This window comes from Leptidea sinapis, chromosome 27 (genome assembly GCF_905404315.1).
Source record: "Leptidea sinapis chromosome 27, ilLepSina1.1, whole genome shotgun sequence".
NCBI lineage: Eukaryota > Metazoa > Arthropoda > Insecta > Lepidoptera > Pieridae > Leptidea > Leptidea sinapis.
In genome coordinates this window covers 3713088-3735603 of record NC_066291.1, presented here as the reverse complement: position 1 = coordinate 3735603, position 22516 = coordinate 3713088, and the positions used below count along the sequence as shown (strand labels likewise).

The following is a 22516-nucleotide window of genomic DNA, read 5'->3' as shown; positions in this document are numbered from 1 at the left end:
GGGCTTAAACCCTTTGCCTGTCCTAATATTGGTCGAAAAAAAATGATATTTGACAAATAATCACCTACACACTAAAATTTAAAATTTTGTTTTTGTTGTAATTCTGTTTACCTACTATAAATAGGTATTTTTTTCATTTCTGTTTACAATTAAAAATTTATTATGAGTGATTTCCAAAATGCAACTGAAGCGGCATCATTAGCGGTACAATTTGATCAAACGGGGCAGACTAACAAAGCAGTAGAATGCTACAGAACAGCAGCAAGATTGTTAGATAGAATATGTGACCAAATTTCTCCAGAAAAGCAAACAGAAATTCGAAGTAAAGTAAAGGAATATTTAAAAAGAGCTACATTCCTGCAAGAACAAAAAGGTGAGAACTCATCATTTTCTATACCAAATAATAAAGATGAGTCATCACCATATCTTTCTATAGTCTAATATTATATTATATTCTATTATTATTATAATAATTATACAATATGGCAATTTCAGTAAATATAGGCTGCTATGGCCTCAATATAATTAACCATTAATCTACACCATTTGAGTTTTGTATTCAAATGGCTAAGTTTTACTTAAATTTTAATGACCTGTGGATTACTTATTATTAATATAGGATGATTTTTATAAATTGATGTTATATTATTATGTTATATTGATTGAATAATATGAAATGTATACAGATATTTCGCAGCAAGCCGAGAGTGAGAGAATTATGCAGAAATGCTATTTCCTGATGCAACAAGCTCTTGATGCTGATGAAGCACAACTTAAAGACCTGGCACTGCAGCTGTACACTCAGGCAGTAGAATATGCTGTGTCTGTTGTAAGTACTTGCTTTACATATAAAGTCAAAGTCAAATAATTTTATTTAAGTAGTTATTATGTATCTTTAATGCTGCCACTGATTTGTATTAATGCTTTTTTATATATGGAATAGGAGGACAAACGAGCGTACAGGTCACCTGTTGTTAAGTGATCACCGCCACCCACAATACCTTGCAACACCAGAGGAATCACAGGAGCGTTGCCGGCCTTTAAGGAAGGTGTACACACTTTTTTTGAAGGTACCCATGTCATATCGTCCCGGAAACACCGCACAAGTATTGTATTAATGCTGCTTAAAAATGTTGCAATTGCCCTTGACCACTCAACAACAGCTAGAGTGGTTTTTTATTTAGACAGTCAAATGACCCACAACCATGGCTATGCATACAACCTGTCTATCTATTTTGAATTTTAATCTGTTGTAAGTATGAGCTAGCTTCTCAAATATGATGCTTGATGACTCTATGATATATTTTTATCTTAAATAAAATAAAATTAAACAAAAATTTTGAGGAAATAAAACCTTTAACAGATTAAAAAGTTTTTGGTGTATATTTTTTTTGGCTTTTTTTTATTACTTTTAAAATGGCTAGTTAGTCGCACTGAGTAGAGTTAAAACACTTGAGGGTATTGCTTTATCTAGAGCCAAATAAGGTATTACAGAAACCTCATGATGATCATGCTTTAGCCGAAGTGCAGAGAATATCAAGTCTACATACAAGAGACAGACATGTCTAAAGTTTATTTGTTGTTCGGTTTTTGAAGTGTGGAACTTCTTTATTGGCATTGAGCACTTTTCTTGGGATGGGTATAAAATGTTAAACTCTCATCAGGACAAAATCAGATCAAAATTCGTAAGACATTTGAAATTATGGATGAAAGATATATACTTCTTACTACCTAAAGTTAATACTGAAATATACCTGCCTAAAAGACCCGTGACATTCTTATGATTTCCCCGGTATTGCATGGGAATATGTTTAATGGTAATCAATTGCTATTGAACTTGACACCACACACAGACACACTTTTTTTTTATGGAATAGGAGGAAAAACGAGCGTACGGGTCACATGTTGTTAAGTGATCACCGCTACCCACAATATCTTGAAACACCAGAGGAATCACAGGAGCGTTTAAGGAATGTGTACGCGCTTTTTTTGTTGTTGTTGTTCATTCCACAGCTTAGTAGTATGTGGAAGAAAGCTCCTTGAGAACCGCACTGTGGAGGACCGCCACACATCCAGATGGTGAGGATGGTATCCTAACTTATAACAATTTTCTTTACTCTTCTAAAATTATACCTGATTTTATTATAGAAATGCAGTGATGGAGACATCAATAATAAAATTAAATCAGTTGCTGAACAAGCCTTAGATAGAGCAGAAGAAATAAAGGGTATCAAAAAACTTTCAGCTTTGTCTATAAATGAAACAAAACAGCCAGGTAGGTTCATAATTATTTTTTGTTACTTTTTGAGTAAATTAAGTCTATGTCCTGTTATTTGAGGCCTTTGAAATATAATGGGCTAGCAGCTTGGCATTTGGCAGACACAACATACTATTTTCAAGCAATTTCTGCTGTGCAACAAGTTTACCAGGTTGATGGGAGTACTATTTTTAAATTACATTTAAATTTCAGCTGTATCTCCTACTAGAGTGCAATTGCAAAGAGAACAGAGTGTACATCTTAAAGTGACTGGCAAACAAATATATACAGAAGAAGAAAAAGAAGTTCTTTGCCAAACATCTAAGATTAATAACAACTGCTTTCTGCCGTTCATGGATATTGATTTATCGGAAAAATTTCAATATGCCATACCATTTGAGGACCGAGCTAGTGAGTTGAAGTTGTCAAGTAAACAAGAGAAGGAGTTTAGTAGATGGGTGCGGCCACATGAAGTTTCAAGTGATCCGAGATTGATTGTGGGCGATCATGTGGATTGCTTTAGTATCAAGCAAACTGTGAGTGTTTAGGTACCTATATAAAAGCTATTATATTTGTGTGAAAAATAATGTTATAACCTCAAAAACTAACAAACAAATAGAAACTATTTTATTTCTTTGGTACTTATTTTTAGATTATGTATTCTATGACGCTACACACATCTACCTTGATGTGGAAAGTGACCAATGCCAGATTGTTTTTCTCAACTCATGCTCATAAATTAATTTGCACAAAAACATCATCGTGATAAGGTCGAACTGTATATTATTCTATAAGCTCAAAAACATCACACTCAAAAGTTCGGGTCTGTATCAGCAACTGGACATAATGTCAAAATGTAGAATTCTGCAACCGCTCTTTTTAGGAGAAACTTCTTGTGAAACTCATTGTGGAATCAATCACTGACTCTCGTTTTTCCTGAACCGATATGAATTAGGGAGCTTCAATCTTAGACCATAGTCCCAACAAAAAGGCCGGCAACTCAACTTCACGGGTTCCTATCTCTAAGATGTTTGAAAACTTTAGCAAATTCAAATATTTTTATTCAAAATAGGATATATTTTATATCCTCCATCACTTTAATTTAATTAAAAGTCAAAAACTTCCACCCATTCCAAAAGGTAGGTATGCCTTTCAGACCTGAGAAGAACGGGCGCAACAAACTCAGTGGGCTTCTTTTTTTTATATAAAAGTATGGTTATAATGTAAAATCATACAATATAAATTTAATATTTAATAGCCTGTGGTCGGTCACTCTATTCCCATTCAGTGGTATCATTAAGAAAGTCATTTATGTTATAGTAACCTTTACCACACAAACGTTTTTAAACAATTCTTTTGAATTTCGTAATACATTTGTTTTGAACATTATCTGGGATCTTGTTGTAAAAGCATACCTATACAAGCATATAGAAGCGTATATTAGTTCCTGGTGTTAACATTAAATATCGCGAATAGCCCTCTTCTGCAGTACAAAGATGGTATTGACATCGGTAGCATTGCCCCATAGCAATATACCATTGGACATAATAATATGAAAATAACTTAAGTAAACCAGTCGCGCCGTATCTCCGTTGGTTAAATGTGTAATCTTTTTAACCGCGTATGCTGCAGAACTAAGTCTATTAGCCAATCCTTCGATATGGGGGCTCCATTGTAATTTGGAATCCAGAGTAATGCCAAGAATTATAGCAGATTCCACCGGTTTTATCACCTCTCATTACAATTTTGACATTTGGTACGGTAAATTTTATATATTTCGTTTTCTTGCTATTTAACATTGGGTTATTATTAGTAAACCAATACACGATATCGTTTACTTCATCATACAGAACCTGGTTTCTTCTCACTTTAAATATCAGTGAACAATACTACCTTATATTTTTTTCCCTATAAGATTAGGAAGATGATTTATATAAGGAAGGGGAGGGGTCCAAGAATAGCCCCTTGTGTTACCCCCATACTGAGAGAAGTCCCAGAATTTCCTGTAATTCACGTCAAACTTCTGAATTTAACACTTACATTACATTTAATTTACAATTAAGATATATACAGATAATTAGCTTTATACATCACGCAGTAAGCACATAACCATAAATTAATCAGTCTGGTTTTCAATCCTAAATGTAAATCCTGATGTTTTAAAATATACTTGAAATCTCAGTTTGAAAAATTGTTATTTTTTCAGATAGTATCGGATTGCTCATTCGTCGCATCGTTAGCGGTCAGTGCCTTATACGAGAAGAGGTTTAATAAAAAGATTATCACGTCCATAATATACCCGAAGAATAAACACAAAGTGCCTGTGTACAACCCGTTTGGAAAATATATGGTAAAGCTGCATCTGAACGGTGTCAGGAGAAAGGTGAGTATTTTTTTTATTTCAAAGTCAAATATATATATATTCTTTTTTCAAATAGGCTTAAACTAAGCGCTTTTGAATTGTCACTATAAATATTTCTTTTAAATTACCAAATTTACCATATTATGTTCGGAAGTACGGCCACTCTTTTAAATCAATGACTATTTTACAATATAATAATAATGTTATATACATTAGAAATTAGTTTGTAAGTTGCTGTCTCCAATATAATTATGAATCGCGTTTAAAGTTTAAATATATTTCATAAAAAGTTATGAATAGAAGTGAAAGTATCGCAGGCTTTCATTCGATGATTTTATTTGTATGTGATACAAGGTCTAACTTGAAGAGCGCTATGTATTTTTTAAGGAATGAAAGGACAGACATCATGTAGATCAACTGATCATAAGTAATTTCTGGAGATCATGTTCTCTTGCACAGGAATCAGTGGAGCATTGCCATTGCCAAGAGTATTCAGATTGCGATGGGCAGTTTGAAGAATGCTAAGGAGCGATGAGTGATCCTCTGACTAATAAATATTGGTGTTCATTAATTTATTTAACAATTACGACGACAGCGAACGTTTAGACTCGACTGGATTCGTACCACATTCACATGGAAAATCAACTCCACCCCCCAACTTTTTTTTATATTAACTGGCTCCGTCGACTGAATGTCGACGATTCGGCCAACGTCAAGGTGGAGAGATTTTTTATTTTAATTTAGCTGATTGAAGTATATAAAGAGCTGATTTAAAAGGAAATGATCGGTTGATATAGCTGTGTTTTTTTTTGTGAACTGAAGAATAGGCAACAAGAGTTAGTACGGTTAGTAATAAACACCCATAATATTAACTACCTTGTTAGTATCTAATCTAAGTTTAAGTGTGAATGTAAGTGGGAATATGTGCCTAATAGAAGCGTAGAAAGTATGGAGGATAGAAATTGTCCTTAAAAAAATCTTGTTTGTCTGGCGTCTATCGAGTGGGGTGCTGGAGGTTTCGTGAGTCAACTTAACTGAGGAATGAACTTTATTCAGGTCGATTTGATACGGAAACTTAAAAAAAGCGTGTAGGTATATCGAAATTAAAATGGCGGAACGGCAATACCCAGTAATAATTAATAATAAGTTGGATGCAGTTTAAAAATGCTAAAGGTACGGACAGACGTGCTCAAAAAAAGCGTGCTTATAAGTATGCTTAAATTTAGCATGCTCATGCAACTGTTCACATTTGCCAGCAATAAGCATGCTTGCTTAAGCATACTCATAAATAAGCATGCTCAAAGCAAACGTACCGGACAGACGTGCTGCTATTTGGCACCAGGCTCTTGGACAAAATGGATGTATATCAATAAAATAATCATAGTCGCCCGCCGCGGATCGAGATCAAATCGATAATAGCATGCTAATATGCAAACCTGTTCAGATGCGCTCGGAGCACGCCCTCTTCTACCCGCGCCTCAGGTAGCATGCTCGAAAATCAAACGTCGGTTGATTTTTAAGCACGCTCTAAATAAGTATGCTCATTACAGTACACACGTGCTACTAATGAGCACATGCTCAATAAAAGCATGCTTTCGTGCTAGTAATGAGCATGTCTGCTCGTACCTTTAAGGTAAGAAGCGTGCTTTTAAGTATGCTTAAAGTTAGCATGCTCATGCAACTGTTCACATTTGCCAGCAATAAGCATGCTTGCTTAAGCATACTCATAAATAAGCATGCTCAAAGCAAACGTACCGGATAGACGTGCTGCTATTTGGCACCAGGCTCTTGGACAAAATGGATGTATATCAATAAAATAATCATAGTCGCCCGCCGCGGATCGAGATCAAATCGATAATAGCATGCTAATAAGCAAACCTGTTCAGATGCGCTCGGAGCACGCCCCCTTCTACCCGCGCCTCAGGTAGCATGCTCGAAAATCAAACGTCGGTTGATTTTTAAGCACGCTCTAAATAAGTATGCTCATTATAGTACACACGTGCTACTAATGAGCACATGCTCAATAAAAGCATGCTTTCGTGCTAGTAATGAGCATGTCTGTTCGTACCTTTAAGGTAAAAAGCGTGCTTTTAAGTATGCTTAAAGTTAGCATGCTCATGCAACTGTTCACATTTGCCAGCAATAAGCATGCTTGCTTAAGCATACTCATAAATAAGCATGCTCAAAGCAAACGTACGTACGTCTGTCCGTACCTTAAAGAGTATTGATTCTAATGTCTTATTTTGTAGGTGATTATAGATGATCGTCTTCCGTACAGTAGACATGACCGGCTGCTCTGTTCCTACTCCAGCAATAAGAATGAATTCTGGGTCTCGATGCTGGAGAAGGCGTACATGAAAGTAATGGGAGGATACGATTTCCCTGGCTCGAATAGTGTATGTATTGTATAAATAAATATTTGACACATTCACACTAATCATCTAGAATTTTGCATATATATTTAATTGAATAAATATACTTAAATATGTATAAATATCCATGAGTTGAAAACAAATATTCACATTCATTCATCATACAACTGTCTGCCCGTACCGGGATTAAGACCGGACCTCAAGGTCAGAGGTCAGCGTATCCATCAGGCTAGTAGGTCATCATGTTTTACCTGATTCCTGGTGGGTACCTTCGTACGACACGCCACAAACATTTTCATCCTGGCCCTCTGGATGTGTGGCGATCCAAAAAGTGCCGTTTTCAGGAAACCCTTTGATACGTACAACCAAACTGTGGAACGAGCTTCTTTGCCCGGTGTTTTTAGGATAATACCTTAACCATAAAAAAAGCGGCCAAGTGCGAGTCGGACTCGCCCATTACGGGTTCCGTAGCAGCAAGTAACATAATATAAAAGTTATATAGAAAGGAAAATGATATTAAAAATTGTTTAAATAGAAAAGGCAAAAAATCTTTGTTCAAAATAAAAAAAAATTTTGAGTTTCAGTTCTAAGTATGGGAACCCCCAAAATGTATTGTTTTTTTTTTCTATTTTTGTGTGAAAATGTTAATGCGGTTCTCAGAATACATCTAGGTACTTACCAAGTTTCAACAGTATAGTTCTTATATTGAAAAAAAAAATGTGGCACATACACGGACGGACAGACAGACAGACAGACAGACATGACAGGGTTCTGTTGTTTGCCATTTGGCTACAGAATTTTAAAAAACATAGGCATAGGCCGGCAACGCTATTGTTTCTCTGATGTTGCATGAAAGCGTCCACGGTGATCTGCGACAGAGTTGTCCGTGCACTCGTTTGTCCATGACTTCCATAAAAAAATATATGTGAATAGAAGTAACAAATAACACAATATATTTCCTAACCATTATTAGAGTAATAATAATAATAAGTAATTTGACTGTAATATATTTTACTAGGCTAAGTGATTTTATGAAGTTATAATGATAATTATGTTTAAGTCATTTGCATTCCCAATCGCCTGTTGAGTATGTGACATTATGATATTGGTTTCATTCCGTGAGGGGTAATTTTAGTCTTAATAATAATATGGCAACACCCTTAGGTGTCTTAACAAGTCCTGTCAAAACTATTGCTATCTAAAAGAGGCACGCGGGACTACTTCTATAGTCAAATAAAATTTGATAAACAAAATTTTATGAACGATGCGGGACTCGAACCCACGACCTCCGGCGTTCCGTGCCAGTGCTCTTACCAACTGAGCTAACCGTTCGAGTGACGTATCGTTATAAAATCTTGTATGCTTTGTTCCACTTTCAGGTTGTGACTTCATCTACAGGAAATTTATCGTTCGCATCGTTCATATTTTTTTTTGTCTAATTTTGTTTTTGTGTCCGTCTAGGATTGATGGTTATCACTTTATGAAACATAACAAATTGATTACTTCTATAGTGTCAATATTCTAAGATCAACAGAAAACAATAACAATTAAAAATAAATCTGATATTTGACTTACCTATTTCAAAGTAAAACGTCGAGAAGGGCGACAAATAAAACGTTGGGAAGAACAAGTAAAAAATAGTGTCCAAAGACAAGCTGTTTTAATGAACGTCTATAATATTTATCTAATATATAAAATTCTCGTGTCACGGTGTTTAACTTTGAACTCCTCCGAAACGGCTTGACCGATTCTCATGAAATTTTGAGTACATATTGGGTAGGTCTGAGAATCGGACAACGTCTATTTTTCATCCCCCTAAATGTTAAGGGTGGTCCACACGATTTTTTTTTTATTTTTTTAAAAATTTGTTTGATTATGTGAGTCAGCATTAAAAAATACATACAACTTCAAATTTTCACCCATATACGACCAACAGTTACTTTTGTATCGCGATTTTAATATCGGCAATACAACGTTTGCTGGGTCAGCTAGTAATTTTTATAAATTTTCAGAACATAGATCTTCACGCGTTGACCGGCTGGATACCGGAGCGTTGCGCGATCCGTCCGGGCGACGCGGAGTTCAACTCGGCAGCTTTGTTCACCCGCCTGTACTCGCGTCTGCCGCGCGGGGACGTATTGGCGACGGTAGCGACCGGCTCGCTCAGCGACAGCGACGCGGAACGTACCGGGCTCGTTGCCGCGCATGCGTACGCACTGCTCGACGTGCGACTCGTAAATGTAAGTCTCATTACCTCACTTGCACTCATTTACTCCTGCCAATGTGGTGTGTGGTGGATCAGGCAACTGAAGAGTGGTACTACACCAAGATTTGTTCTCCGATAGCGCGGGGATGAATCTAGCAAAAAATTTTGGTAAAAGTTGTATTTAATAATAAGAAGTGACAAAAATTTCCAGAGCTTCATCATTTAACAAATTATTTTAATGAAAATCTATGCAATGTGATGTAGAAAAATAAACTCAACCGTCACGACCTAGTCTAGTTAACAAATAATGCGTTGGTCCATAAATAAGTGAAAAATCTAATACCTAGAACCTTATACTAGTGAAGATAGAAAGGTCTATATAAAAATGATGTAGTGCTCTTGACTAATCTTTATATTATGAATATATATGATAATGATCTTGCCTACAAATATTGCTTCAAACACTAAGTATTTATTTGCGCTAGTTTTAGAAATTCTGATGATAAAGTACAAGTATATGTTATATTTATTTTGTGTGCAGGGTGTAAAGTTGTTGAAGCTCAAGAATCCATGGTCTCACCTCCGCTGGCGTGGAAGGTACAGCGAATTGGATACTACAAGTTGGACGCCAGCTCTACGTGCTGAACTGGGGTACGGTTACTGGAATAAAAATGTTGAATATGTCATTCCGCTTCGCAAGTAAACAACGTTTATGTACACCCATGCTTTAAATTCTCTATTTAAGAATCTAAAACATTTAGCTTATTGCCAACGGTAAAACACCCAACGTCCAAATAACCATTACATCATCCAAACGAGTGTTGTAATGAAATTCAGTACAACATTACAACACTCGTTTGGATGATGTAATGGTTACTAGGACTGGCTTTTTTAATGTTAGCAGTAAGATAACTATTTCAGAATTTTTTATATTATATTATATTTTTATTTTTTATTCATATTATGGGTGTAGATAAAGTCTTGTATGCAACTATTGATGCAATTCAATTTATACCAAAATTTATGGACGATAAAAAATTTATAAGATGAAATTCTCAGACTTAAACAATTTGTTATTTTTAAAGTGACATCACTCACTTTCGGGATAAATTATAAAACTAAAATTTGTGTACAAAATTGCGGATAAACGATGCGGGACACGAACCCGCGACTTCTCGCGTTCCTCCCGGATGCTCTTACGAACTGAGCCAACGGTCCAAGTGAGGTATCGATCGTAAATCTTGTTATGTCTTGTTTAATTCGCAGGTTGTGGCTCCAGGCTCAGTTGGTCAGAGCGCTCGGACGGAACCCTAGATGCCAGGTTCGAGTCTCGCGTCGTCCATTAATTTTGGCACAAATTAAATTTGTATATTTCATCCCAGAATTTAGGGATTATCACTTAAAAAATATCAATACGTTTACAAATAACTTGATGTGCGGATGTACGTTTCGAATGACGACCTGGCGGGGAATGCTTTCTCTAATTTCAAATATACAAAGTAGGTTTTTAAAATTGAATTCTTGTAACTCAGATTTTACAAGTATTTTAGTACTAAAATATATGCAACCCAGAAGAAAAGAGTTGATTTAAAAAAAAATACATTGTATTCAAATTAAATTTATTCATTAGGTAATATTAATCTGGTGGTGATCGTTCTAATCCCAAGATTTGATTTCATTTATGAAGATACATATACATATATAGGATATTTTACCACAAATACCTTTTTAACCGCTGAATATTTTCGGAACATGTCTCTTGTAGGAGCATATACTTTCTCTAATCGAAAGACTTGCTAATTTAATACTTAGCCTAATACAGTTAGCGCGTAAGTTGAATGCAGTCGGGGCCTGGGGTAAAGTGTGGGAGCATTTCCCCCCGCTGTCCGCACGCCTCACCTGCAACACCGAAGAAGTCACAAGGGTACTTCCGGTATGTTAGGGTTTTAAGCCAACGGTCAAATACAGCGTCTCTTTACAGTTACCCTCGTTAAACAATATTATTTTTTCTATGAAAACTAGGGACGAGACGAGCAGGACGTTCAGCTGATGGAAATTTATTCGCGCTTCCCATTACAATGCAACGCCACTCAGGATTCTTGAGAAACCGAAAAATTGTGAGCGGCTGCTGCGCTCGTCAGTCTCATTTGCACAGTAATTTCACTAGCTACGGCGCCTAAGCCTATGCTTACACATTACTGCTGCACGGCTGAAATAGGCGCCCTTGTGGTACCCATAATCTAGCCTGCATCCTGTGCTCAGGAGCCTCCCAGTGGTTGTTTAATCGACACACTCATGATCATGTTCATCAATTATAGTAAGGTCACATCACTATCGCATTACTGCATTCAACTCGCGCGGTATCTGTAGAAGGTGTGTCAAAGTCATTGTAAATTCTACTAAAATAAACAGGTTTTTTCCATACGATGAAGGTACGACCCCGACAGCGCAGCGCAGTATGACAACGGGGTCTTCTGGATCGACTACCCGAGCATACTGAACTTCTTCGATGTGTTCTACTTGAACTGGAACCCGGAGTTATTTCAGTACACCTACTGTATACACCAGTAAGTATTCACCCCATATTAATTACGAAGTTGAAATTGTTTTGGCGCGTTAGGTTAAAATATCAGAGTGAATTTTTACGATGCGCGCGCACACCGTCACGCAAATTCGACACCCTGACTCTATCTGGCCAACTAGACCATATGTATCAAACTTCATCTACCAAGGCTCTTGTAACTCACATGTCTACTGCACCACAACCAATATACGAGAGTTTATACACAAGTTTCAAAATAAAAATAAAATCTCCAATTGTATAAAAATAATTGATATTTACTACTTGGTTGGTGGTTAAATTGGTTGTATTTAATACCTTAACGATTTAAATTTTTGTACAAACGTAATATAGCACAAGGTAGAATTTTTTTAAAGATTTTTGTTTTGTTACGCCAAAGAAGAATTACTTCTTGTGTGTGTACATAAGTACACGCACATTTGTTTAGTCTGTAAGTAGCTAAAAAAAATCATTTTCTAAACTACAAATATAAAATGATACAATGATTACTTCGAATGGCGGGAAGCTAATTTGCCTTGAACTCTCGGGGAAGGTTGTTTTGGGTTATTTTGAAGGAATGTTCAAAATTACTGAAGGCAATTTTTTACTAAAATTAATTTACTTTTTTTTAAATGAATCAATCAATACTATTCCTACCTTTTGTACCTAAAACAAATTTAAATAAAATGTAATAATATAATAAAACAAGTTGTGAGGTTGTCAACTAACAGACTAGTTTATTTAAAAGTAAACCATTTTACAATGACACTAGTAGCAAGGAAGTACATAGACAATACAACCATAATGTTATTGTAGATATAAATTCAACAAATAAAAGTATTTAATTGATATTTGCTTTTCAGAAAATGGGATGCTGGCAACGGCCCAGTACGCGATGCGTATAACGTAGGCGAGAACCCGCAATTCTCTCTTAAAGTACGAGGCCAGGGGGCGGTGTGGCTTCTTCTGACCCGACACATAACTAATATAGACGACTTCAGAGACAACAAGGAGTATATCACGCTGCTTGTATACCGGAGTGGCAAAAGAGTCTATTATCCGTGTGAGCTCATTTATGTTAATCATTCATTTGTTTCCGAAGCGGTAGTAGAATCTAGTAAAATATGTTATGTTTTTAAAGTGATAACCCTCACTTCTAGAATTAATGCACAAATAAAATTTGAAAAACAAAATTTTATGAACGATGCGGGATTCGAACCCACGACCTCCGGCGTTCCGAGCCGGTACTCTAACCAACTGAGCTAACCGTTCGAGTACCGCCTCGTTATAAAATTCTGTTTGGTTTGTTCAACTCTCAGGTTGTGGCTTTATCTACAGGATCTACTTTTGAGCACCGGCACGGAACGCCGGAGGTCGTGGGTTCGACTCCCGCATCGTTCATAAAATTTTGTTTTTCAAATTTTATTTGAGTATCTAGTATATTAGAAATGACATCAAAAAGATTTCTAAACGGATAAATTTTGAGAAAATAAATGCCTTTTAGGCCTAATCTAACATAAACACTTTTGCTGCATAAACTTTTTATAAGTACTAGCGTAATAGAGGAACCCTTTGTATAATGTGATAACTATCCTTACATAAAACCGTAGGTGTTAGAAAGAGACGGAATAGATGAAGACCATGAAACCGTTTTGAATCAATTTAGTGTCTATTAGTCTCCTGTCAAACTTGACCGCGTTTTAATTTTAGTGTTTTTATCATTACTGTTCTGTGTTTTAACGGATATTAATTAGAATACATAATGGTGTCGTGTTTTGTATTAGATTGTGTTGTTACATGTAGCAACATTGCAACTAGAAACATTTCACAAGTAAATTCTGATTCTTCAATACTACTTTCGTAATGTATATTTTCGTAGAACATATGCACTAAAATACTAAATATTACATTTTATATACGCAGTAGAGTTTATTTTCGAGAGATTATATCAATTAAAAAAAATATGTGTTAGAAAGTATAATATAGTATACATGAATATGACGCCGTTTATCAATATTTGGCATAGGTATTGACCAAGTAAAATTCTACAACACTTCAGTAACACATCTGTAAAACTAGCACACATGAACATTTTAAATTTATTCTCGCCGTAATGAGGAGAGTATTTGTCCATTACGCTAGTATACAAAGTTTATATTATGAAAATAATTTTCTTTATAATTATATTAATATGAATAATATTATGATTTAATAAGTTTTTAACTTACTTTTATACAATACTCGTAGTTTTATTTTAAGCATGTAATTAATTTTTAAATAGTGGAAAAGATTCTGGTTTCCTTCAAATATTTGAAAAGTGACGCTATTTGTCAGAGCGTAATGACTGGAACAATGTTGTAGACAATAGTTGCAAATAATCAGGGAGCGTACATTTCATGCCCGTTTCGTCATATTCATATAATTCACACAGGATGTTTCAAAAAACGTAGCGAACAGATAGTCTATCAACGTTTGATTATAACTAACATAAAAGTGACTTTGGCCACTAGCGAAGCATTCTCTCTTCTCATCATCTCTAAATAACACGCATAATCAAATGAAGAGATAGTCATGAAAACCAACTATTCGTTTTTTCCATCCTGTATGTAGCTTGGCGTCATATGCCTGTCATCGGCATGACATGTACGCTCCTTATAGATATTAAAAAATTGAATTGAAAGTATACAGGATGACCCCAAGTTATAAGACATGAAGGAAAAGTACTTAAATATCGTAGATAGGGTATTTTACTGAAAGAAGACTATGTTATTTTTAAAAGTTAGTAATTCTGCATTCAAAGATTTTCTATAAATTACTTACCTCGTCTGGGAATCGAACCGACTTAAATGTAAAAAAACACCCCTACTTTTATGATATGAAGATATGAGAAAGTAGTCGATTAAGTGGGTATTTTTTTTTGTAAATTAATTAATTAAATGCTCAAAATGTGGTCCCTCCTGTCTTACGCAAATCGAAGCAATGAGTCCGCTGCCTTTTGATTTTCTTATAATTTTATGGTGACTACTCGATATGATATGGCACAATTCTGTTTGTAACTTGCCCACATACTCGAATCGCTTTTAAACAAAAAAAAAACTATGCTATAAAGTATTTTGATTATGAAGTGGGTACTTATTTACGAATAATCAATGCTATGTATGGAATGATAATATCTCTACTTTTCGAACATCGTCTTCGGCAATAAATAACTTTCTTGAAATTTGACTCAAACATTTTACGTTGCTCCTTTCTTTTAAAATACTATGTTACTTAAGAAGAGTTATTAGTTTATGGCCATTCTTTCGATTGGCATCATAAAAGTAGGGATGTTTATTTCTTTTTCATTTAAGTCGGTTCGAGTCCCAGACGAAGCAAGTAATTTTAAGAAAATCTTTGAATGCAGAATAACTTTTAAAAATAACATGAAGTCTTCTTTCAGTATAATACCCTATCTACGATATTTAAGGAACTTCCCCTTCATGTCCTATAACTTTGGGACACCCTATATACTTATTTATAAAAACAATAGATTAAAAATGAAACCTAAATATATTTTAGATGGTAAAATTATTCTGTATAATGTCATAGATTTTTTTATGCTCTTGCAGATGACCCGCCACCTTATATAGACGGCGTTCGAATCAACAGTCCTCATTATTTGTGTAAAATAATAGTGAACGAGACAACTGCGAAAAGTGAAAAAGATAGTTTTACTCTTGTGGTGTCGCAATATGAGAAGACCCGCTCCATACATTATACACTAAGGGCGTATGCGACCTGCCCTTTCCAGATGGACAAAATTGAACCCTATCCCCATGTTGTTACGGTAAGTATTTGTAAGTATAGTCCGATTGGCGGTGAGAAAATCCTCGAATGAAAAATTATATAAACTATACCAAGGCCAACGAGATGAGATAAAGAATGAAAACAAACGGACCGTTACTGAGTTACATTGCGTTAGCAAGTGACTGTTATTTTATTGATTTTTGGTTATTTTATGGCAAAAAAAACGACAGCACAATATTGTACTGGGAGAGTTACTTGCGCTGCTTCTTTTCTCTCAGAGCGACATTTGTTTCCGAAGCGGTGGTAGTGTTAGAAATGACATCGAAAAGAATTCTAAAGGAAACAATTTTGAGAAAATAAATGCCTTTATTATCTCTGTGCCGGTCAGTAATGGCGTCAATTGGTCTATGACAGCTGTCGAAACATCGTGCTACAGGAAACCAGTCAGTACTACAGTTGTCATCAATTGATCGGCCATTTTGTGCATTCCTGTTTGGATTACGTTGGAAGTAATGCGTATTTTCGATCCGTATTTACTTAGTTTTTTTATTATGAATCTGTTATTGTGAGTAGCTTTAATTATAAAATCACAGCCTTGCAGCTCTAGACAACCTTTGGAAGATAGCAATTCTTTTCAATATTGAAACATATCGCTTAAATGTTTTGAACCCCTGAAACTTTGTTTACATTGTTTATCTCGCCTCGTTGGCCTTATATTAAATATTTTTTATAAGCATTTTTATTTCTTTTTCATCAATTCATATAATATGAGGTTTTTATTTTATAACATCATTAATTTAAAAATACATAACTATCAAAACTAACGGAAATAGCTGGTTGGCTCTCCAATGGGTTTCTGATCCATCCAAAGAAATTCAATATTGCTCAGTGCTCCTAAAGTAGTGCAATGACATTTTTACTGTCAAGACAACTTTTAGTATACCATTTTCAAGATAATTTTATGTAGAATCCATATTTCATTAAATATTCTTGGGCTTTCCTTCAAAAGAACGAGATAGCCTCTCGTTCCAAGCTCGGGCAATGCGCCTGCGCAGTTCCAACCAGCTGAGTGAATAATTGAATTTTTCAGTTACGTGGTGAATGGTCGGGTCGATCTGCGGGCGGATGCGAGAACCACCCTGCTACGTACCCGTACAATCCTCGTTTCATAGTGCGGGTGCCAGATGCTGTCTCCGGCTGCGAGCTTGTGGCAGAACTTAAAGGGCCCAAGCAGTATCAGATAGGGATAGATGCCAGGGTTGAATCTCTGGACGATCCCTCCGTCACTGCGCCTTTCTTGAAGGAGTCTTCGGGCGCTTACAGGTACTTTATTTCGGAAGATCTTAAGTTTTTATTTTTTCCTTGTTCAGCTTACCGTACAATGTTGGATATATACCTTCCTGAAAGTTCGTTACAATAACGGTTCTTGCTTCATCATCAAGCCGAGTCCTTCGAAAATCAGAATTTCCTCCCCCCGGAAAAGATAGGCTTCAGGTGAGAGAAACCTGATAACTCCTCCATCCTTCCAGTATTTTCGGTCATTCGTTCTTTGGGCTGTTTGCCCTTGCCCAATGCCACTCATATCTCTTTCAAATGAATTGACGTATTTTATAACCACTATATTACGTCAAGGTGTGAAACGTCTAGAGAAAACAGGCCAAGGTTTATTACTTTAGTGTGCGTGCTTAGTAACAAGCTACGTCTTACACTGACGATTTGTATGAGAGTAATAGTGGTTAACTGTCAAGCTAAATTTTTTTGCACATTTTCACAGCTGTCACAGTCTTATTTAGACTTATACATGAGGTAAGGTATTCCTTGCGAGCTCCTAGTCCTGGTCACCCTAATAAAAGAACCAGACCTCAGTTCCATGCGGTCTCTTTTATGAGATAAAGTGACGAGACGTTTATCTGTTGGTAAGTGATACGCCCTGTTCATTTCAATGGAGTGTTGATCAGCACTCTTGAAAACCTTAAATTTTGAGTGGCATCGTAATTGCGACAGGATGTTAAGTCTTAATTGCCCAGTAATTTCATGACCTATAGTGCCCTTCAAACCGTTGCACAAATTGTGTTTGCACATTACTGCTTAGCCGCTGAAAAAGCCACCACTGTGGTCTACCTGGCATCCTGTGCTAACAAGACTCCCACTGGTTCTAAAGACAATTTCCACCATGTCTTGGTGTTTTTAGGGAAGAGATCCGACTGTGTAAAATAAGTTTCTTACAAATTTTTAGTATCCGCACTTTTCCGGATTTGTTCATTAAAATAATGCACAAAATGAGAATAAAACATGCTAGCCTATTCCAACCAATCCAGTCAAATAACAATTTGCTTAGATTTGAAAGAGTGACATGATAAGTCAATTTCCTAATATGCAAATATTGGGCTTGACCAGGTTATCAACTGTAAAGTAGATCCTGTAGATGAAGCCACAACCTGAGAGTTGAACAAGACATACAAGATCTATCAAGGATACGTCACTCGAACGGTTGGCTGAGTGAAAGAGCCCTCGCACAGAACGCGACAGGTCGCGAGTTCGAGTAATTTTAATAAAATATCAAGCAGTAATGCATTACTTATGCCGCATACAGAGTTACTCAATGTAACATGAAACAACGTGAATAAAATTATTTGCCCTCGTTATTTCTGCTTTTTATCTATCATATAATGTAATACACTATTGTACATTCCATTTTATTCGTGAGGTCATCGGATACAGATACGAGTACCTACATGTTCTGTTCTTACATAATTTATAGGTCTAAATAGAGTCTCATGTTGATAGACAACCAAAAAAGTACAGACCAGGAATATTAGTTTAGGGTACGTGACAAACCACGTCTTACACTCGCGATTTGTTGAAACTATGTGTTAGTGTGCGTGAATTGCTCTTAATAGAGATTAGTTCTAAACATTTTTGACTTTGCTGTCATAGTCTATGTAGACATAAAATCTATGGTTCTCCTTATAGTAAATTCCATGTTACCTTGCATCAGTCTGTACGCAGCGTAAGGCAGTTTTCGTAACATAAAACAATTTCTTAACAATACAATGTTCCACAGGTCAGGATTCGTGTTTCTAATACTGCGGAACCTCCCAGCGGGGAGGTATATTCTCACCCCCTCCACTTTCTACCCTGGGGAGGAGGGCCCCTTCATACTGGAACTGAAGTCTAACTGTAATGTGACGTGCGAGCCTCGCTAGGTACCGAGGTGCGGGAGAAAGGAAGAAGCGCTTCTTTATAAATGATCTCTATAATTATTAAAACACTTGTAGAGCTTTTTGAATCTGTGAATATATTCAGTCTTAATTTTAATCTTTTGTATGAACTTTTTTTTACTTAACAGCAACAGACACATTTTAAGGACGACAGTTGTATTTGGGCGCTCTTATTTAAAAATACTTCGCTCATTCCTCACAATTATTATTTTCTTAAACCCTTTATGTTTGAAATTTATGCAGGGTGGGGTAATCAATGGTTATGCAAACCGAATTTGCCCCATAGATCCTCTTACCCCACTTTTCGTTCCATTATAATCAAATACTGCCTTTGATTATATTTGTTTATAATAGAACGAATAATATAACACAACTTTACTACATTGTAATTAGGAAAAATTCATATAGCATTTTTTTATAGTATTTATTGGCCATTGAAAATTAAAGGTTATTTATTGGAATATTTTGAAAATGACAAAATCAAATTCTTTTTTAAATTTTTTGTTATAATTTAAGAGTTAGGTGTGAATTTTGAAAAATAAAAATATTTACAATATCATATTACTTAAGTATCAATTTCATCAAGTTTGTATCAAAAAGATTTTAATTAAGCTAATAGATTTAAGTTCACTTTAAAGTTATCATTTAACCAAATATTTTTTTGTTGCAAGATTATAATGAATCTCCTCACCTTATATTATTTTAGATATTTTATTGATGCTTTATGTGTATGTAATCATAGTTATTAATTTATACATGCGTTAGTAATTTTTATTATGGCGATTGATTTTGAATTGTTCTATGATTTGAGTTACGGGCAAATTTTACTTCAGACCAGCTGTAATACAAACAGAGTGTGTACTCTTCCATAAATATATTTGATTTAAACTAAAACTGATATCGTATTTTCCTGCATCAGGTGAAATGGGTCAAGACAGCACTAACGTAAAGTAAATGTTATCATCTTTATCATGTGGAGGCGTTTCTATCTTTCTGGGTGTTTTACATCATTTTATGATACGATATGACATTGTTATGAGAAGATGTTGCCGCTTAGTATCGTGTGGGTCTTACGTTAGTTGTTCCTATAAAATGCACATAGACATTCTAACTTGACTCCAGAGTGTAACCGGGGCGCGTCCGGACCGTATAATATTTATGTATACGAGCGAAGGCACCGGTTTTGATCCGCCATTTTGTGTAACACATGTTTTGCGTTTGCGTTAGTGTATATAAACGTGTATAACATAAAAAATATGGAAGTGCTTGTTTATGAGTTGTTAATTTAGAAACATTTTTCAATTAGGGTCGCTTAACTGTGATCATTGCTTTACTATCTAACTCGGCATGAATACTTTCACGCGGTTCCGTTGCGATGACTGCGGAGCGTTTTAAACTCAGCGCAAATCCGGTCCGATGCCCGTGTAACTCCGGTGGCATGTATTAAAGAAGCTTTACTGATTTTGTGTTTCATTATATTTTAAATCAAAGAGGATGTAAATACTAATATGAGGTGGGACTGCCTAAGTAAATATTGAAATTTAGTTTAGCATGAAACTTGCAATCATTGCAGTTTGAAATAGTAGCAATAACAGTATGGCGATTGGCGACGAGGCTAAGTTTGAAAGCGAACAGTTCCTTAAAACGTAGTGGATATCGGCTATCTCTGTTTCTTACATGATTATAGCCGTCATCTGTCAATCTATCAATGACTGCACGTTTCATACAATTGAGTGAATCTCTTTTTTCTTATAGAGTTTCGCTTTTTGTTTTCGATACAAATTTCGTAACATATGCACAAAACTTGAATTTTGTAATATTAATAAAGTGTTGAAAGCATTGTTATATTCTTTCTTCTTGTAACTCGATATGATAATTTGCGAGGCTCGCACTGTGATAGTTTAATTGACTCTATTCTCATTTATCTTAAATTAAATTTTTGATTTTATTGTAAATAGTTAACGAGGGTAGGTGTAAAGTGACGAATTTTTTGACGGTTGATTTTTAAAGCCTTACATTTTGGAAATGCCTGACTTCTCCAATGTTACGGTCAAAATTACCATCAGGGCACCCAAAGTGTCGCTTTTCGTCATAATATTTAAAATATCGACAATATTTACATTTTGCTTATTATTACGTAATTAACTAGGCAAATTTTTAACTTTTAAAATTAAATTTAACGAAGCCGAATTTATATATATATCAGTATGTTATGATGTAAAAGGTTATGTTTTCCTGTATATATAATATATTTGTTATCAAGTTATATAAAATAAAAAAGAGAATATATTATGTATTAAATGTGATTTTATCTTTCTTTGTATATTTTAATCTGCGTTTTTTTGGAATGTTATCTGAAATAATGTTATGGCTTAAAATTATTATCACATAAATTAAATATTTTTATAGTACCTAATCATGTTTTATTTTAAATAATCCTAACCATCTTTTGTACGAGTGCTTCAACTAAAATTATTAAAATATAGGTTTTGACAAGACTTACAGTCTGACAATAAAATCCATTAACTAACTAATTCCAACATTAGTTAGAGACCAAGTACTTCGAACTGATCTAAAAATCTGCTGCTAGAATGCTGTGTTCTTTATCGACATTATGGATTGCCCCTCACTAGTGAAGCAAATTTAAAGACGTTATTTAAGTTGAAATCAGGACAATTATATTGGAAGAGGAAAAGAGTGGGAATATTCTTAAAAACTGCAAATAAATTATATTCAAATTTGTGTACTTTGTGCTTATTACCGGTACATTTTGAATTCTTCTATTATGTCCATATAGGTAGATACGTCTTCAATTTTAGAAAACATTTTCTTCAACAATAAAATAAGCTGTAATGTAACTTACTGTATTGTTATCAACCTAGTTTGAATTACGCGCTTATAATAAAAGCATTTTACCAGTAAAATGGTAAAGGTAAAATGCTCCTTTGCACAGGATGCCGGCTAGATTATGGGTACCACAACGGCGCCTATAGAAATAGGCGCATACGGCAGAAGCCGTGAAGCAATAATTTGTAAGCATTACTGTGTTTCGGTCTGAAGGGCGCCGAAGCTAGTGAAGTTACTGGGCAAATGAGACTTAACATCCTATGTCTCAAGGTAACGAGCGCAGTTGTAGTGCCACTCAGAAGGTTTGGGTTTTCAAGAATCCTGAGCGGCACGGCATTATAATGGGCAGGGCGTATCAATTACCATCAGCTGAACGTAATACTCGTCTTGTCCCTTATTTTCATAAAAAAAAATTGCGCATAATTCACACATTATGTGTAATGGTGGCCGATTGTGATGTCACACTTCAGAAATTAAAATGGTAACGCGTTGTTTAACAACAAAACTATGCGACGCGGTGTTTAGAATTCTTTCAGTCACCATGGTTATTGACGATAGTAAAGAATGTATCTGGAAAATTGTTGACGAAGACCAATGGGGAGTGGAACGAGGCATAAAATCCGGATTAAAAATGCCCTTCATCTAGAGATTGTTAGTTTCAAAATTACTGACCAGGAATGCTAGATTCGAATTAATAAAGCAACTTATAGACCATTCGTACTGTAGGTATGTCATCCTGCGCAATAGCCACCAAAGAAGAGCAGCTGTGCAGGAAAATGATAACAAAATAGATTCTGGTCAGGCGAGAAAAAATATGCAGATGAAGGAGTAATAATTTATTTAAAATTTGAGTTCTTCAGAGTTTCAAAAAGTTACGTCGACTGAGATGCCTGCTTTACTTCACG

The 22516-nt window shown here is 35.3% G+C and overlaps 1 protein-coding gene and 1 non-coding gene across 3 annotated transcripts; one reads left to right on the top strand and one right to left on the bottom strand.

Annotated features, from left to right (window-relative positions):
* The first annotated feature begins 49 nt into the window (after nucleotides 1-49).
* Nucleotides 50-21175, top strand: LOC126972765 (calpain-7-like). 2 transcript variants are annotated; one of them, XM_050819798.1, is made up of 13 exons: nucleotides 50-373; nucleotides 687-829; nucleotides 2149-2275; nucleotides 2471-2793; nucleotides 4464-4640; nucleotides 6869-7015; nucleotides 9004-9231; nucleotides 9739-9848; nucleotides 11630-11764; nucleotides 12621-12820; nucleotides 15366-15583; nucleotides 16634-16866; nucleotides 18608-21175. In XM_050819798.1, exons 1-13 carry the CDS (start codon nucleotides 163-165, stop codon nucleotides 18747-18749), a joined length of 2394 nt encoding a protein of 797 aa, XP_050675755.1. In that variant the 5' UTR covers nucleotides 50-162; the 3' UTR covers nucleotides 18750-21175. The 2 variants fall into 2 exon arrangements, with proteins under 2 accessions (XP_050675755.1, XP_050675756.1); XM_050819799.1 differs by lacking the exons at nucleotides 6869-7015; nucleotides 9004-9231; nucleotides 9739-9848; ... (3 more) ...; nucleotides 16634-16866; nucleotides 18608-21175 and having other exon boundaries at nucleotides 2471-2805; nucleotides 4464-4592.
* Nucleotides 12956-13029, bottom strand: Trnas-gga (transfer RNA serine (anticodon GGA)). The gene has a single exon. It is a non-coding gene; the product is annotated as a tRNA-Ser (tRNA).
* Nucleotides 21176-22516: the final 1341 nt, after the last annotated feature.

Bases quoted from the DNA above. Each gene is read 5' to 3' on its own strand.
- LOC126972765 (XM_050819798.1), top strand. From the start codon at position 163: ATGAGTGATTTCCAAAATGCAACTGAAGCGGCATCATTAGCGGTACAA. The intron at 9,849-11,629 runs GTACGGTTACTG...CATACGATGAAG, and splicing joins GCTCTACGTGCTGAACTGGG to GTACGACCCCGACAGCGCAG. The intron at 15,584-16,633 runs GTAAGTATTTGT...TGAATTTTTCAG, and splicing joins CCTATCCCCATGTTGTTACG to TTACGTGGTGAATGGTCGGG.